Genomic DNA, 16,475 nt, shown 5'->3' with positions numbered 1-16,475 from the left:
CATTCGCATTACAGAAGGGCGAGGGAGATTCAGATAGTTTGAGGCCATGAGGAGTTTTTGTGATGTTGGTGATTCGAAGCATGGAATAAAAGACATTCCTCCACTGTGCACGTTTTTTGGAGCAGAAGATGAGGTCCTTGGTTAATATACCCTTGTTGGTGCAGAAATATGGGTCTGAGATAAGTGTTTCAGGGCGGGTTTTGAGTAGCTGGTGTTTGTGTCTTTTGGAGGCATTTTTGGACAGATTGGGTGGGTATTTCATGGTGCAGGCATGGAGACCTGAGGGTTCTAGTTTTGCGTCCATTATATGATGAGAAAGTGTACCTCTGGGGAGTGAATATGACTCTCAAAGAAGAAGGACAAAAAGTTATCTATGTTCTTATCACTGCGTTAATGCACTTTATATGAGAGTGCGTCAACTGTTTGAAAGGAGTTGCAGTAGAAATACACATTAAGGCACGTATAGATAAACACACCTATGAACCCAGACCTCTTTTGTGCTATAAGTGACCTGTGAGGCTAAGTGGTGCCTTGTCACACGCTCAGTCATAAGTGAAAAAGAATGAGATAAGAAGCCATGAAAAGGCGTCTTATCAGAGTCTTGGATAAGGTTGTCTGATTGGCGCCCAAAGCAGTATATTAGGGGCCTTTACTTATTGGTTCTTACTGCGATACTGCGGACAAAGAGAGAACCATGAAGTGGCTGCTGCTCCTGGGGCTGGTGGCCCTCTCTGAGTGCCTGGTTAAGTGAGTATTTTTCAGAGTCAGTGCGCTGAACTTTCAGGAGATGGGAGTATGTGCTATGAGTCCCTCAGTGTGCTGTACTTTCATGAGATAGGAGCTTGGACAGAGCCTGTTGACCCTCTCTGAGTGCCTGGGTCAGTGAGTGTGTGCTATGAGTTCCTCAGTGTGCTTTACTTTCATGAGATGGGAGCTTAGACAGAGCCTGGTGATCCTCTCAATGTACCTGGTCAAGTGAGTATTTACTCTGAACTCCTCAGTGTGCTGTAAAGTCATGAGATGGGAGCTTCAAGAGAGTCTGGTGTCCCTCCCTGGGTGCCTGATCCAGTGAGTATTATTCAAGGTCAGTATGCTGTACGTTTATGAGATGGGAGTTTTTCGAGAGCCTGGTAACCCTCTCTGAGTCCCTGGTCCAGTGAGTATGTGCTATGAATCCCTCAGTGTGATGTAGTGTGATGAGATGGGAGCTTTGAGTGCCTGGTCATGTGAGTATTTAATCTGCATCACTCAGTGTGCTGTAGGTTCACGATATGGGAGCATTGAGTACCTGGTCCAGTGAGTATTTACTATGAACCCCTCAGTGTGCTGTAGAGTCGTGAGATGGGAGCTTTAAGAGAGTCTGGTGTCCCTCCCTTAGTGCCTGGTCTAGTGAGTATTGTTCAGAGCCAGTATGCTGTCATTTCATGAGATGGAAGCTTTAAGAGAGCCTGGTGACCCTCTCTGAGTGCCTGCTCCAGTGAGTATGAGCTATGAGTCCCTCAGTGTGCTGTAGGGTAATGAGATAGGAGCATTAAGTGCCTGGTCAAGTGAGTATTTACTCTTCATCCCTCAGTGTGTTGTTGGTTCATGACATGGGAGCTTTGAGTACCTGGTCAAGTGAGTATTTGCTATGAGTCCCTAAGTGTGTAAGATGTAAAGATGTAAAAGAGTTTTGTAAAGCGCAGACAGTTACCCTGAGGCATCCAGGCGCAGGTGAATAGAGAACTTCTGCTGGGGTGGATCGCTGGTGGATGGTTTTATTTAGATATTTTTTTGATTAAAGAGAAAAGTTTTTAGTTGTTTACGAAAGGTGAACAAGTTCGGGTGGGACCTTAGGTGGAAGGGGAGAGAGTTCCACATCTTAGATGCATTGTAGGAAAAGCTGCGACCACCTGCTCTAGCTCTTCGTATCTGTGGAACAACAGTTAAAAAGGCTTTCGATGAGCGGAGTTCTTTTTTGGGACGGTAGGGAGTGATCAGGGAATGATTAATCAGCGGCCCTGATCTCCAGAAAGATTGGTGAGTAATGCACATGGTCTTAAATTTGATCCTCTCTCTGACAGGGAGCCAGTGCAGGGATTTCAGGCCAGACCCTATAGAGTTCCTACGCGAAATTCCGAGGATGGTGCGTGCAGCGCAGTTCTGGACCCGCTGAAGTTTATTTAAACAGTATTCTGGGGATCCCAGATATAAAGCGTTGCTGTAGTCTATACGAGACTGAATTAGGCCCTGGATAACTACCTGTTTTGCCTCAAAAGGGAGTAGTGGTAGAATGTTTTTGAGTTGCCTAATTAGGCCGAAGCAGGTTGCTGACACTTTGGTGGCTTGTGTGTTAAAAGTCAAAGCTTTGTCTAACCATACTCCGAGGCTCTTTATATTGTCTTTGGGTTCAGGGGGGTCGCCTAGGCTGGAGGGCCACAGAAGCTCTAGAGTGGAGGGGGCCTGAGAACCAAGGAGCATTAGCTCCGTCATGTCTCCGTTGAGCTTAAGGCATGAGCTTGTCATCCAGCTCTTTACCTGCTCCAGACAGGGAATCAAGTTAGTTTGTGATTGCTGGCTATCCTTAAGTGCAAGAGAGACCACTAGCTGGGTGTCGTCCGCATAAGTGACGATGGTAATGCCGTGCGGACGAACAATCTCTGCCAGTGGTCTCATGTATGCATTAAAAAGCGTGGGGCTAAGTGAGGAGCCCTGTGGCACCCCACACCCCAAAAGCTTGCTTACAGAGACTGAGGCTCCTTCAAAGACACTGAAAGTGCGGTCTTTTAAAAAGGATTTGAGCCAGGCCAGGGCTTCTCCCGCTATTCCCAGACTTAGTAGACGGTGGAGGAGGATTTGATGGTTCACCGTATCAAATGCGGCGCTCGGATCAAGGAGGATCACTGCCACTGCTCCTCCCTGATCTAAGATCCGCCTTGCCTCCTCTGTAACCGCTACCAAGGCCGTCTCCGTACCATGCTTGGGTCGGAAACCAGTCTGTGAAGTGTCCAGCAGTTGGTTACTATCGAGAAATTTTGTTAGACAGGTATTAACGTATTTTTCGAGGAGTTTGCTTGTCCAGGGGAGTAGTGAGATAGGCCGAAAGTTGTTGAGGTTACAAGGGTCGAGGTTGGATTTTTTTATAAGTGCACGTACCCTCGCATGTTTCCATGTTGGTGGGACTGTGCTAGTTGTTATCGAGGAGTTCAGCAGTTCCAGTAGTGTGGGAAGAATTACCTGTTTGGTGGGGCAGGATCACAGGGTGAGCCAGATTTTATTTGGTCCATTAACGAGTCTAGTGTGACTGAATCTAGTAGTGGGAGGTGGACTAAGGTGTTGTGGAGAGATACCTCTGTTTCTGCTATGGAGGAGTAGCTTTTGGGGGGGGGGGGTTTCTCCCGTGTTCGGAAAGGATGTGTAGATATTATTTATTTTGGTAAAAAAGAACACAGCTAGATCATCACATCATGGGGGTTCAGTGGGGTTGGTGGTTGAGGGCGGGGGAAGCGTAGTGAGGCTTTTTACCGTTCGGTACATTTCTTTGGGCTTGCACTTGGCTGCCATTATTTTAGCCTCATAGTAGGCTGATTGGGTCAGCTTTATTGCTGACTTATAGGTTCTAATGGCATCTCTGTATATAGTTTTATCCGTAGCCGTGTAGTTTAGACGCCACTTCCTTTCAAGCCTCTTACAGGTACGTTTTTTTGCCGAAGCTCTTCCGTGTACCAAGGGGCTGTATTATGGTGACTTTTTGATCTGGTGATGCCAAGGGGTAGTATGGAGTCTAGTGAGCTCGTGATCCAGTTGTTGTACTCGATGTTGCCTTTGGAGGGTCACTATTGAGCACTGGTTTAGTTGAAATGAGGTTGTTAGCCCATTTATCCAAGCAGAGATTGGACCAGTTCCTAGATCTGGAAGGAAGGTGGGGGGATAGGACACACTTACGTGTGGTCCAGGTGATTGGAATGAGGAAGTGATCAGTCCATGGGAGGCGAATGGAGGCGCCAACTGTTAGTTGGGGACAGTTGCTAAAGACGGGGTCTAGCAAGTGGCCTAATATGTGAGTATGGGAGGGGACAAGCTGTTCTACTTCGATTGCTGCTAGGCTAGCTATGAGTTCCTTGGCGACGTTATCCTGATTGTTGTCAAGATGTATGTTAAGGTCGCCTAATATTGTAAGGTTTGCCGATAGAGTGTGCTGTAGAGTCAAAGGCTTTGAGAGAGACTGGAGCTTTGAGAGAAGATATCATAGGTCAGTTCCGGGACACTAATTGTCAGAGAATAAAGGACATGTTTGGACTTGTGTGTCCAATCACACAGGCATTTAGGTACTGTACAGTACAGTACTTGCAGAGATTAGCAGTAGGTACTTCCCACAGGTACTGACCACACTTCAAACAGTGTTGAGCAGTGACGTAACATATGTGACTGCTGAAACCTTGAAAGCCACTGCAAGTGTACTGCCCAATAACCCTGGTACCTGTAAGGGGCTGCCCAATTACTCTTGTACCTGTAAGGTTATTGCCCAATAACCCCTGTAAGAGTACCTACCAATAACCCCTATACCTGTATTGATACTGCCCCATAACTCCTGTACCTGTGAGGGCACTGCCCAATAAACCCTGTACCTGTATGGGAACTGCACAATAACCCCTGTACCTGCAAGGGCACTCCCCAGTAACCCCTGTACCTTTAAGGGTACTGCCCAATAAACCCTATACCGTTAAGAGCACTGCCCAATAACTCCTGTAACTGTAAGAATACTGCCCAATAATCATGTACCTATAACAATTCTGCCCCAATAACCCCTGTACCTGTAAGGGCACTGCCCACTAAGTCTTTTACCTGTAAGGGTACTGCCCAATACCCCCTGTACCTGTAAGGGCACGGCCCAAGAACACCTGTGCCTGTAAGAGTACTGCCCAATAACTCTGTAACAGTAAGGGTACTGTCCAATAACCCCTGCACCTGTAAGGGTACTGCCCACTAACCCCTGTACTTGTAAGGGTCCTGCCCAATAACCCCTGTACCTGTAAGGGCACTGCCCAATAACCCCTGTGCCTGTAAGGGTGCTGCCCAATTTCCCCAGTAATAGTAAGGGTACTGCCCAATAACCCCTGTAAGAGAGAGGGTACTGCACAATAACCACTGTAACAGTAAGGGCACTGCCCAATAACCCTTGTACCTGTAAGGGTACATCCCAATAACCTGTGTACCTGTAAGGGTACTGCCCAATAAACCCTTTACATGTTAGTATGTTGCCTTAATAACTGCTGTATATGTAAGGGTACTGCGCAATAACCCCTGTACTTGTAAGGGCACTGCGCAATAACCCCTGTACCTGGAAGGGCACTGCCCAATAACCCCTGTACCTGTAAGTATGCTGCCCACTAACCCTTTTACGTGTAAGGTTACTGTCCAATACCCCCTGTACCTGTAATGGTGCTGCCCAATAACTCTGTAACAGTAAGGGTACTGCCCAATAACCCCTGTACCTGTAAGTATGCTGCCCACTAACCCTTTTACCTGTAAGGTTACTGCCCAATACCCCCTGTACCTGTAATGGTGCTGCCCAATAACTCTGTAACAGTAAGGGTACTGCCCAATAACCCCTGTACCTGTAAGGGAACTGCCCAATAACCCCTGTGCCTGTAAGGGTACTGCCCAATAACCTGTGTACCTGCAAGGGTGCTGCCCAATTTCCCCAGTAACAGTAAGGGTACTGCCCAATAACCCCTGTAAGAGTAAGGGTACTGCACAATAACCCCTGTAACAGTAAGGGTACTGCCAAATAACCCCTGTAACAGTAAGGGTACGCCTCAATGACCCTTGTACCTGTAAGGGTACTGCCGAATAACCCCAGTAATAGTAAGGGTACTGCCCAATAACCCCTGTATGAGAAAGGGTACTGCACAATAACCCCTGTAACAGTAAGGGCACTGCCCAATAACCCTTGTACCTGTAAGGGTACATCCCAATAACCTGTGTACCTGTAAGGGTACTGCCCAATAAACCCTTTACCTGTTAGTATGTTGCCTTAATAACTGCTGTATATGTAAGGGTACTGCGCAATAACCCCTGTACTTGTAAGGGCACTGTCCAATAACCCCTGTGCCTGTAAGGGTACTGCCCAATAACCTGTGTACCTGCAAGGGTGCTGCCCAATTTCCCCAGTAACAGTAAGGGTACTGCCCAATAACCCCTGTAAGAGTAAGGGTACTGCACAATAACCCCTGTAACAGTAAGGGTACTGCCAAATAACCCCTGTAACAGTAAGGGTACGCCTCAATGACCCTTGTACCTGTAAGGGTACTGCCGAATAACCCCAGTAATAGTAAGGGTACTGCCCAATAACCCCTGTATGAGAAAGGGTACTGCACAATAACCCCTGTAACAGTAAGGGCACTGCCCAATAACCCTTGTACCTGTAAGGGTACATCCCAATAACCTGTGTACCTGTAAGGGTACTGCCCAATAAACCCTTTACCTGTTAGTATGTTGCCTTAATAACTGCTGTATATGTAAGGGTACTGCGCAATAACCCCTGTACTTGTAAGGGCACTGTCCAATAACCCCTGTACCTGTAAGGGCACTGCCCAATAACCCCTGTACCTGTAAGTATGCTGCCCACTAACCCTTTTACCTGTAAGGTTACTGCCCAATACCCCCTGTACCGGTGCTGCCCAATAACTCTGTAACAGTAAGGGTACTGCCCAATAACCCCTGTACCTGTAAGGGCACTGCCCAATAACCCCTGTGCCTGTAAGGGTACTGCCCAATAACCTGTGTACCTGTAAGGGTGCTGCCCAATTTCCCCAGTAACAGTAAGGGTACTGCCCAATAACCCCTGTATGAGAAAGGGTACTGCACAATAACCCCTGTAAGAGTAAGGGTACTGCACAATAACCCCTGTAACAGTAAGGGTACTGGTAAATAACCCCTGTAACAGTAAGGGCACGCCTCAATAACCCTTGTAACTGTAAGGGTACTGCTGAATAACCCCTGTAACAGTAAGGGTACTGCCCAATAACCCTTGTACCTGTAAGGGTACTGCCCAATAACCCCTGTAACAGTAAGTGTACTGCACAATAACCCCTGTACCTGTAAGTATGCTGCCCTAATAACTCTGTTACAGTAAGCACATAGCCAAGGTACTCTATTAAAACTTAGGGCAGATTTGGAGTTTGTTGGACGGGTACTCTGTCACACACGTGGCAGTTACCTGGAGTACCCTTCCCTCACTCCCTAAATCAGACCCTTAGGCTTGAAATATATAATGGTAGATTGTTCTTGTTGGGACACATTTATACAATTTGTTTATATGGTAACCCAGGCAATGTTGTTACCAGCTGCTGCAATTGAATTTCTGTAATTACAAGGTTACTCATGTGATTGTCACTTCTGACAAAAAATGTCTCTCAGAAGGTGTGTTGTGGACTCCTGGGAAATGCAAAAACAACAATTGAAGGACAGAATGCAGAACAATGTCATACATTCACCCCAGTACAGAGATCTGGGCCTAAATCCATCATTTATTTGCTCACCATGCCATTCCAGTTTGAACCCATCCATATGCAAATCAGTCTTGACCCTGTGCCTCATGGGAACAGTCCAGCCCAAACTGTCAAGCCAGGTCCTCCCTGGACTGGAAACAAGCATCCTAGGACCGGTTTCGGGGTTTCACCCCTCTTTAGCCAGGATAGCTTGATTCCAGTGGCATGGAGAGCACGGGACTCACGTCTGAGCATACCCGTCCCACTCGGGGTGACAAATGCAAAAACAACCGTTGATTGACACAATGCAGAACAATGTCATACATTCACCCCAGAACAGAGATCTGGCCCTAAATCCATCATGTTCTTGCTCACCATGCCATTCCAGGTTGAACCCAGCCATATGCAAATCAGTCTTGACCCTGTGCCTCATGGGAACAGTCCAGCCCGAACTGCCAAGCCAGGTCCTCCCTGGACTCGAAAACAAGCATCCTAGGACCGGTTCGGGGTTTCACCCCCCTTCAGCCAGGATAGCTTGATTCCAGTAGATTCACCCGCACCTTGTAGGCCCCTTCTCCCCCTGGAAGTGCACGCAGATTTACTTGGAAGCTCAAAGGGGTATATTCACAAGAACATGTGCTAAACATCACCCAATGCACCTTTACACATCGCAGCCTATCGCGGGAAAATAACCCCGTGTTAACGTGGAATTCACAACACGGCGGTACCATGCGATAGTCCGCCAAAAATGCGGCCAATGTCCGCGATACAACCACTGCGGCGGAGATAAAAACAAAAACCCCAACACGTAAAAAGACGTGATGTGCCCAAACGCCAGAAAACAGTGACAACCAGTGCGAGGCCAGCAATCTCCACATGTAATGCAGGAAAAAGCATAAGAACAGCATACGGAAAATGCCCCTAAAAAACGACATCAACTGCATAGTACCACGGATGCACCCTGACCCACTGCAGAGGACAACATGAACCCCACAATCCCCACGGAGGAACACCCAGAAATACAGGGCCCGTGGAAGGCCAATGAGGAGAGGAAGATGCCGTACAGTCACCAGGAAAACCCGATTATCACCATGGATGAGCCAGAACACCACCACCAACTGCACATTACCTCCAACGTGTCATTGGCAGCAAAGAGGCAAAGATGGCACACCACCTCGGACCATGTGAATGCCGTCGCATGGCAGAAGAGGACAATGGAAGAGCACAAGAGGTCCTGGACTGATATGAATGGCAAAAACCAGCAGAAACTCACTGCCAACACGAAAGCAGCAACGCACCACGGAGGAGGGGGGCCAGCAGAACAGCAGGAGCTGAAGGACATGGAGAAGATGGTGGCCACAGTCACCAGTCGGGAGACGGTGACAGGAATCAGGGATCTGGACACTGTCCAACAGGATCCGACACCACATCAACAGTGTGTGCACCCACCAGGAAGTGGGTGGACGGGGGTAGATGGGCACAATGGCACACATGCACAATTAAACAGAGCACATTGCACACCCACAATGACTCAAGATCATGTACCTGATCCCACGGGAACACTTCAGAACACACACAAACACCAAGTAGTCCCATGTACACCATGTGCCCAAAGGGGCTCCCACACAACACATCAACAAGCACACAACCAACACATGCACACGTGCGAAACACAGCAAACATGCATGTACGTCAGCCACACTGACAATGCAAGAGACACCACATAACGAGTAGCAAGGCTGCAGTCCAATCACCATGACAATGTACACTGCACGACACTTAGGTGGCTGAGTGCGGACCACAACCGGAAAGGAGCAGGTCACTGTCGGACAAAACCACCTGCACAAACAACCCCTGACATCAATGACACATCTGTGGACAAACCATACCCAAGAGTCACAACTCGACAAAGAGCACAAGTTAACCAAGTCTGCAACATCTCAGCACCGTGGAAGCACAGAACTGACAGGCACACTGCCTGAATGGGACCAGTGGCAGACAAATCAGAGCTGCAGGACCGAATCAACCACCGTGCAGAATATGCACATAAGTATAAGTGCACCTCGACATTGACAACATCCCGGTACAAACAGCAACACCTCCACAACAGAACACAGGACACAACTGGTGCCGCAAATGTGCACAACATGGCAAATCACATCTGGCACAGCAGGAAACTGTGACATGACAATGTACAAGTACAACCTGTAACCTGCAAATATGTTTTATTCACACATGCTGTGTTTTTGGGCATTTTGTACTGTCCCATGATTGCCAGGGATGGTCACAATCTCACGTGCTCACGTGCTCACGAGAAGTAATGATCAATGATGGTGTTCCTACGGGCCATTCCTGCCACAGCTGCAGTGAGATGTGGGCCAACTGCCCCATCGTCCCCATCATCGTCCGGTACTTCTGGAACTGGGATCCATGGGGCATTGGTGCGTACACAGATGTTGTGCAATACACAACATGCAACGATCATCTTGCACAAGATGTCCGGGATGTACAGGAGCTTTCCACCTGTGCTGTCCAGGCACCTGAAATGTGACTTCAACACGCCAAATGTGCGTTCAACGATGCCCCTGGTGCGTATGTGGGCCGCACTGTACTGCCTCTGGGCTGGTGTGTTCGGGTCTTGGAGGGGTGTCATCATCCAAGGGCAGTGTGCATATCCTTGATCACCTCTGACAGTGCAGGGAGAAATGAGTCAATACTTGGTTCGGCAGGATGTGATGGCAGGCCCAATAATCCAGTGATGCCTGTGTTGGCTGTGTGTGGGGTGAGGGTAAGCCAGCCCTCAGGGAGTAGCTGGTGCTGGCAAAACAGTCATCAGGCATTCAGAAATGCAGTGTCAGAACAACAAGGGGGGATGACTTGAGTCGCACAGGGTTAGTGGCCCCAGGAGCAAGACTGGGGTAGGGTCACGAGTGCAGAGCAGGTTTCCGTAGATGTAAAGGAGCTTGTCGCGGAGTGTCTTGGTGGACAGTGGAAGGTGTACTCCCAGGGCATGATGCAGAGGGCAGGACCACGCTGAAACGGTCTCTATTGTGGAGATGAATGGAACAGACACATGTCGGACACCACGTCCGGTCCAGCCAGATGAAGATGCAGGAAACCACCAGGCCATGGACTCAGGCGCCACCAATGTCCAACCAGATACCCATGACTCATTGTGCACATAGTTAGTGGCACCAGTGCTGTTAGGGGATGCTGTCTTCGATGGAGCATGTCCAATGGTGTGGACGCCTCCACATCATACCCAAGACACAGTTCCACATGTGTGACCTACTGGACTGCAGTGTAGGCCTGATGCAACGGTTAGCATGGGTTGCAGCAGGCATACATGAACGCTGGCCCGCCGCGCTCGACGCAGGACTCGTGGCGGGCTGAGAGGCACCACCCTGGTAGACGCGTTTTTCATTCCGAATGAGAACCAGAACCAGTGCGAGGGCTTATTGTTCACAACCTTACACAGGCCTGGCATACGCAGGTTCAACCGACTATGCACTCGCATGCAGGGGGGGACGTAACGTGCAACATTTCCGCATTCTGCCCCACAGCCTGTGGGGACATGGTAGCGCCCAATGGCCACTACACTCCATTCACCAGCAGTTGTACTCCACATGGCCATTTCCGTGGTTTGCCCTCTGTGGTCTGTCCGGTACTTCCACACCACACCTGGCATTGGGTAGGTTCACATTCATTAGTCACTTGCCACTCTCGCACATGCCTGCTCCATGCCTCTCCTCACATCCTGCTATTGTGTGTCTGTGGTGCCATGCCGTGGCTGGGTTGTGGGCATGGCGAGGCCAGATTCCCAAGGGAGTCGTGTTGTCGTGTCTGGTCGGTTGGCATGTGCTGCGTGCCCATTGGCAGTGTCGTGAGTTACATGACTGTGGGCTGGAGGTGTGTGGTGTGTTTATTTTGGACTTACCAATGGGCATTGCATTTCCATGTGTGCCATCCTGATGATGGACTGTCGGGAGATGTGAGTATCATGCACTCTGCCTGGGGAGTTGGCCACGACATTGTTGAGGAGTCTCGGGCGGTACTCTATTGCCTGCACATTCATGGTATGCGTGTGCTTTCTGTTGTGGTAGTTGTGTGCAGTGTGGGCAGGGGGCACGGGGGTACATGTTTACAGTTGTTTTTCCCTGACACATGAGGGAATCCAGGTATGGTGTAGGGGTTTTGGCGTTGCATGATCATTGTCTCCATGGCATCTGTGGGTCTTCAGGTGTGGCTCTTGGCTGGGCTCCCTTTTATGCTGCAGGTAGTCGTCCTGCTTAACTCCAGCAAAAGGCAGGTGTTAATTCCCTGCTGCTACCGCAGCTTGTCACCTGTTTTGGGTTTGCATCGCAGATCTGGCAGTTTGTTGTGAAAGTGGTGCTGTGGTTTTTTCGTGTATTTTTGCAAGGGAACACCTACTCTGCATCTCATTAGGGTTAGTTGGTGAATGGGGTGTTAAATCTATCTCCTCTTTTGATGCGTTAAGGTGGAGATAAATTGTGAATATCCCCCTAAGCCTGAGTTTGGAGTTGGAATATGGGGAGAACTCTCCCATGTTTCAGCTGAGTGTGAGAGAAAAGTTTTCTTTCCCAAGGACTAATGTTTTTTCCTCCAGGAAAGAAAAAGGTTAAAAATGCAAATACCTGTAGGGAGTTACATTTCTCTATTGAAAACTTTGAGAATAGTTAAACTTTCACATGCAAAAACACACACATTTTAAAGAAGCAAGTAAGAATATTATCAAAGCAGGATGACATGGGGTCTATAGAGTACTCTAGCAGCAGCATTGGGATTCTCGCCAGTTCTTACAAGGACAAACTGAGGCAGCCTTACCTTGGCTCAGCTCTGGACAAATCGATACTAAATCAAGTCCTATCAGTTCGACTCATGGTTATGCCAATAAAAGACAAAAACACTTGCTGGAAATCCCTAGAGGGGGTCGCCGCCTGCAGACTTTTCCATCAGTTCGAGGAGTCCCTGGCCCTTCTAGTGTGTGTCTGCCCTGAACTGAGACACGCACCTTGCACTTTATTAAAACCCTTGTTTTTAAAATATGGCATCCGTACCTGCGTAGATGCAATGAAGTTTCTTTTAAACTCAGAGAGCCCCATGGAACTGGCTAGACTAGCACGGCAACGTAAAGAACTCATGATCAAAGGCCGAGTCTTGCCCTAAAATAATCAATCAATCAATCATATCACTTGTATAGCGCGCTACTCACCCGGAAGGGTCTCAAGGCGCTTGGGGGAAGGGGGCCGCTACTGCTCGAACAGCCAGGTCTTGAGTTGTCTCCTGAAGGCGAGGTGGTCCTGGGTCAGCCGAAGGTGGATGGGGAGGGAGTTCCATGTCTTGGCCGCCAGGTAGGAGAAGGATCTGCCTCCGGCGGTGGCTCTTCGGATGCGTGGTACGGCGGCGAGGGCGAGGCTAGCGGATCGTAGCTGGCGGGTGGGCGTGTGGAAGGTCAGGCGGTCGTTGAGGTACTTGGGGCACAGGTTGTGGAGAGACTTGTGTGCGTGGGTGAGGAGCCTGAACGTGATCCTCTTGTTGACGGGGAGCCAGTGCAGGTTCCTCAGGTGGCCGGAGATGTGGCTGCATCGAGGGATGTCTAGGATGAGTCGGGCGGAGGCGTTCTGGATGCGTTGTAGTCTTTTCTGTAGCTTGGCTGTGGTTTTGGCGTAGAGGGTGTTTCTGTAGTCCAGCCGGCTGGTGACGAGGGCCTGGGTGACCGTCTTCCTGGTTTCGATCGGGATCCATCGGAAGATCTTGCGGAGCATGCGGAGGGTGTGAAAGCATGAAGAGGAGACGGCGTTGACTTGTCTGGTCATGGAGAGGGAGGAGTCCAGGATGAAGCCCAGGTTGCGTGCGTGGTCTGTCGGCTTGGGGGCGGTGCCCAGGGCAGGGGGCCACCAGGAGTCATCCCAGGCGGAGGGTGATGGTCCAAGGATGAGGACTTCTGTCTTGTCTGAGTTCAGTTTCAAGCAGCTGTTCTTCATCCACTCGGCGACGTCTTTCATCCCTTCGTGGAGGCTGGTTCTGGCAGTGTCGGGGTCTCTGGTGAGGGAGAGGATCAGCTGGGTGTCGTCGGCGTAGGAGATGATGTTGAGGTTGTGTTGGCGTGCGATGGCTGCGAGGGGTCTCATGTAGACGTTGAAGAGGGTGGGGCTGAGTGATGATCCTTGCGGGACGCCGCAGATGACTTCGGTGGCCTCGGAATGAAATGGGGGGAGGCGGACTCTCTGTGTTCTTCCAGCTAGGTACGAGATGATCCACTTCAGTGCCTTCTCTTGGATGCCGGTGTTGCTGAGGCGTTGGACTAGGGTGCGGTGGCAGACAGTGTCGAACGCGGCGGAGAGGTCCAGGAGGATGAGTGCCGCTGTTTCCCCGTTGTCGAGAAGGGCTCGGATGTCGTCGGTGGCTGCGATGAGGGCGGTCTCGGTGCTGTGGTTGGCTCTGAAACCGGACTGCGAGGGGTCGAGGGATCCATTCGTCTCGAGGAAGGTGGCAAGCTGTCTGTTGGCGATCTTCTCGATGACTTTGGCAGGAAAAGGGAGGAGCGAGATGGGGCGGAAGTTCTTGAGGTCGGTGGGGTCCGCTGTTGGTTTCTTCAGTAGGGCGCTGAGCTCGGCATGCTTCCAGCTCTCCGGGAAGGTGGCGGTGTCGAAGGAGGTGTTGATGACGTCTCGGAGTTGGGGTGCGATGGTGGAGTCGGCCTTGTTGAAGATGTGGTGGGGGCAGGGGTCAGTCGGAGATCCGGAGTGGATGGTGTTCATCGTGTGGGCTGTGTCTCCTTGGTCACTGCGGTCCAGGTGCGGAGGGTGGCAGTGGGGTGCGTTGGTTCGACGGTAGGGTGCGAGGATGGTGTGTCGAAGCTGTTGTGGATGTCGGCAATCTTACGGTGGAAGAACGAGGCGAGGGAGTCGCAGAGATCTTGTGAAGGGGTGATGTCGTTGTTGCCGGTGCTGGGGTTGGAGAACTCCTTGACGATGCTGAAGAGTTCCTTGCTGTCGTGGGCGTTGTTGTCCAGTCGATCCTTCAGTGATTTCTTCTTGGTGGTGCGGATGAGCTGGTGGTGCTTGTGGGTCGCGTGTTTGAGGGCGGTCATGTTGTCAGTGGTCCGGTCGAGGAGCCAGGCTTTCTCGAGGGTGCGGCAGGTCTTCTTGGAGTCCTTGAGTTCTTCGGTGAACCAGGGGGTCTTCTTGCTTCTGGGTTTGCTGGGGGGGTTCTTCAGTGGTGCGAGGTCGTCGGCGCAGGTGGTCAGCCATTGCGTGAAGTTGCGGGCTGCTTCGTTGGGGTCCGGTGTGCTGGCAGGTGGGTTCTGGCTGAGGGAGGCGGTGAGCTGGTCGGCGGTGATCTTGCTCCAGCTCCTGTGAGGAACCTGTTGCGGGTGGTGGTGGGTGGTGGTTTTTCTGAAGCTGAAGTGGACGCAGCTGTGGTCGGTCCAGTGAAGTTCGGTGGAGTGGCTGAAGGCGATGTGCTTGCTGGATGAGAAGATGGCGTTAAGTGTGTGGCCGGCGTAGTGGGTGGGGGTGTTGACCAATTGCTTGAGTCCGAGGTTGGCGAGGTTGTCCAGCAGGGTGACGGTGTTGCGGTCCTTGTTGTTCTCCAGGTGGAAGTTGAGGTCCCCTAGGAGGATGTAGTCGGCGGAGCGGAGGGTGTGTGGGCTGATGAAGTCTGTGATGTCTTCGCTGAATTGTGTGCGTGGTCCCGGGGGTCTGTAGATGAGGGTTTCTCTGAGGGTCGTCTTTTGGTCGGTGAGGATCTGGAAGTGGAGGTGTTCATCAGCGGTGTGGGTGTCGTCGGCGTCGGTCGTGATGCGGATTGTGTTCTTGTGGACGATGGCGATGCCTCCTCCGGTCTGGTTGACGCGGTCCTTCCTGATGATCTTGTATCCATCTGGGATGGCGATGGCGATGTCGGGGGCTGAGGAGGCGTCCATGTTTCAGTGAGGAAGGCGACGTCTGGTGATGTTGTGTCGAGGAGGTTCCAGAGTTCGACGGCGTGTCTGTGGACGGAGCGGGTGTTGAGCAGGATGCATTTGAGGTCGCTGCTGGGATTTGGCTTGGCGGGCGCCGGACATGTTCGGAGGCAGGTAAACTTGCAGGTTGTGCAGGTGAAGGGTCCGTGGAAGCGTTTCGGGGCGGCCCGGCAGCAGGCGGGGTTCTGGCCGGCATTGAGTGCGTTGAGGGCGGCGGCGTCGTAGGTCTGTCGGGTCGTCTTGCGTCGGTGGGGACCAGGGGTTCTGGCTCTGGGCGCGGTCCAGGCGCGGACGGGCGCAGACGGGCTTACCTTTGGCGCGCCTTCGGCGCACAATCGGCGCTCCCGCTGCACGTGACCACTGCGCGTACGCGCGGTCGCCATTTATGGCAAAGTGGGAGGGAGGGAGGAGCAGCTGGGAGACGGGAGCGGGGAGGGCACAAAACAAAAGGGGGCGTGGCCGCTTGGATGGCGGCGGGAAGCGGGGAGCGGGGCGGGCACAGGGGGACACAACAGCAAAGAAGCCTGGCAGTGGCACAGTACAGAAAGGAAATAAAAGCAGTTAAAGGAGGAAATAAACAATGTTACACAGGGAATTCACACAAATAGTACAACACACACTCGAGAAATGCTGCGGAGGATCTGGGAGCAGAGAGGCAGTCCCAATGAGGCTGCGGGCAGCAGAGGGCGAGGGGCACACACACAGTTGGTGGCCGTGCGGCGCGGGGGTGTCCTGGGACAGGTCACACTCACCTGCGCCGCATGGTCGCCATTTATGGCCCAAATCCGTGAGCATATATGAAGTATTTTTGGACCTCTTTTTTAAGTCTTTGGAAACTACTTGAAATGTACTAAATGAAATAACACGTCACTGTTTTTATGAACGATGGAAGAACACGGCCTTTCTTAACAATTTTTATTAATTGAAACAATACATTTACTTACACAAATTTGAGTACTCTGGGAAATATAGGCCTGGCCTGGACACCACTGGCAATAAGAAGATTCTTTGCTGAT

General features: G+C 50.9%; 1 protein-coding gene across 1 annotated transcript in view; it reads left to right on the top strand.

Annotated features, from left to right (window-relative positions):
* Positions 1–613: 613 nt before the first annotated feature.
* The window catches only part of LOC146808578 (pepsin A-2/A-3-like), an 82,166-nt gene continuing 66,304 nt past the window's right edge, over positions 614–16,475 (top strand). Inside the window, exon 1 of the mRNA XM_085623602.1 lies at positions 614–747. Coding sequence (XP_085479728.1) covers positions 695–747 — 53 coding nt within the window. The 5' untranslated portion in view covers positions 614–694. The remainder of the gene's footprint in view (positions 748–16,475) is intronic.

The sequence above is a fragment of the Triturus cristatus genome, chromosome 8, assembly GCF_964204655.1.
Source record: "Triturus cristatus chromosome 8, aTriCri1.1, whole genome shotgun sequence".
NCBI lineage: Eukaryota > Metazoa > Chordata > Amphibia > Caudata > Salamandridae > Triturus > Triturus cristatus.
This window is presented reverse-complemented; position numbering and strand designations above follow the sequence as displayed.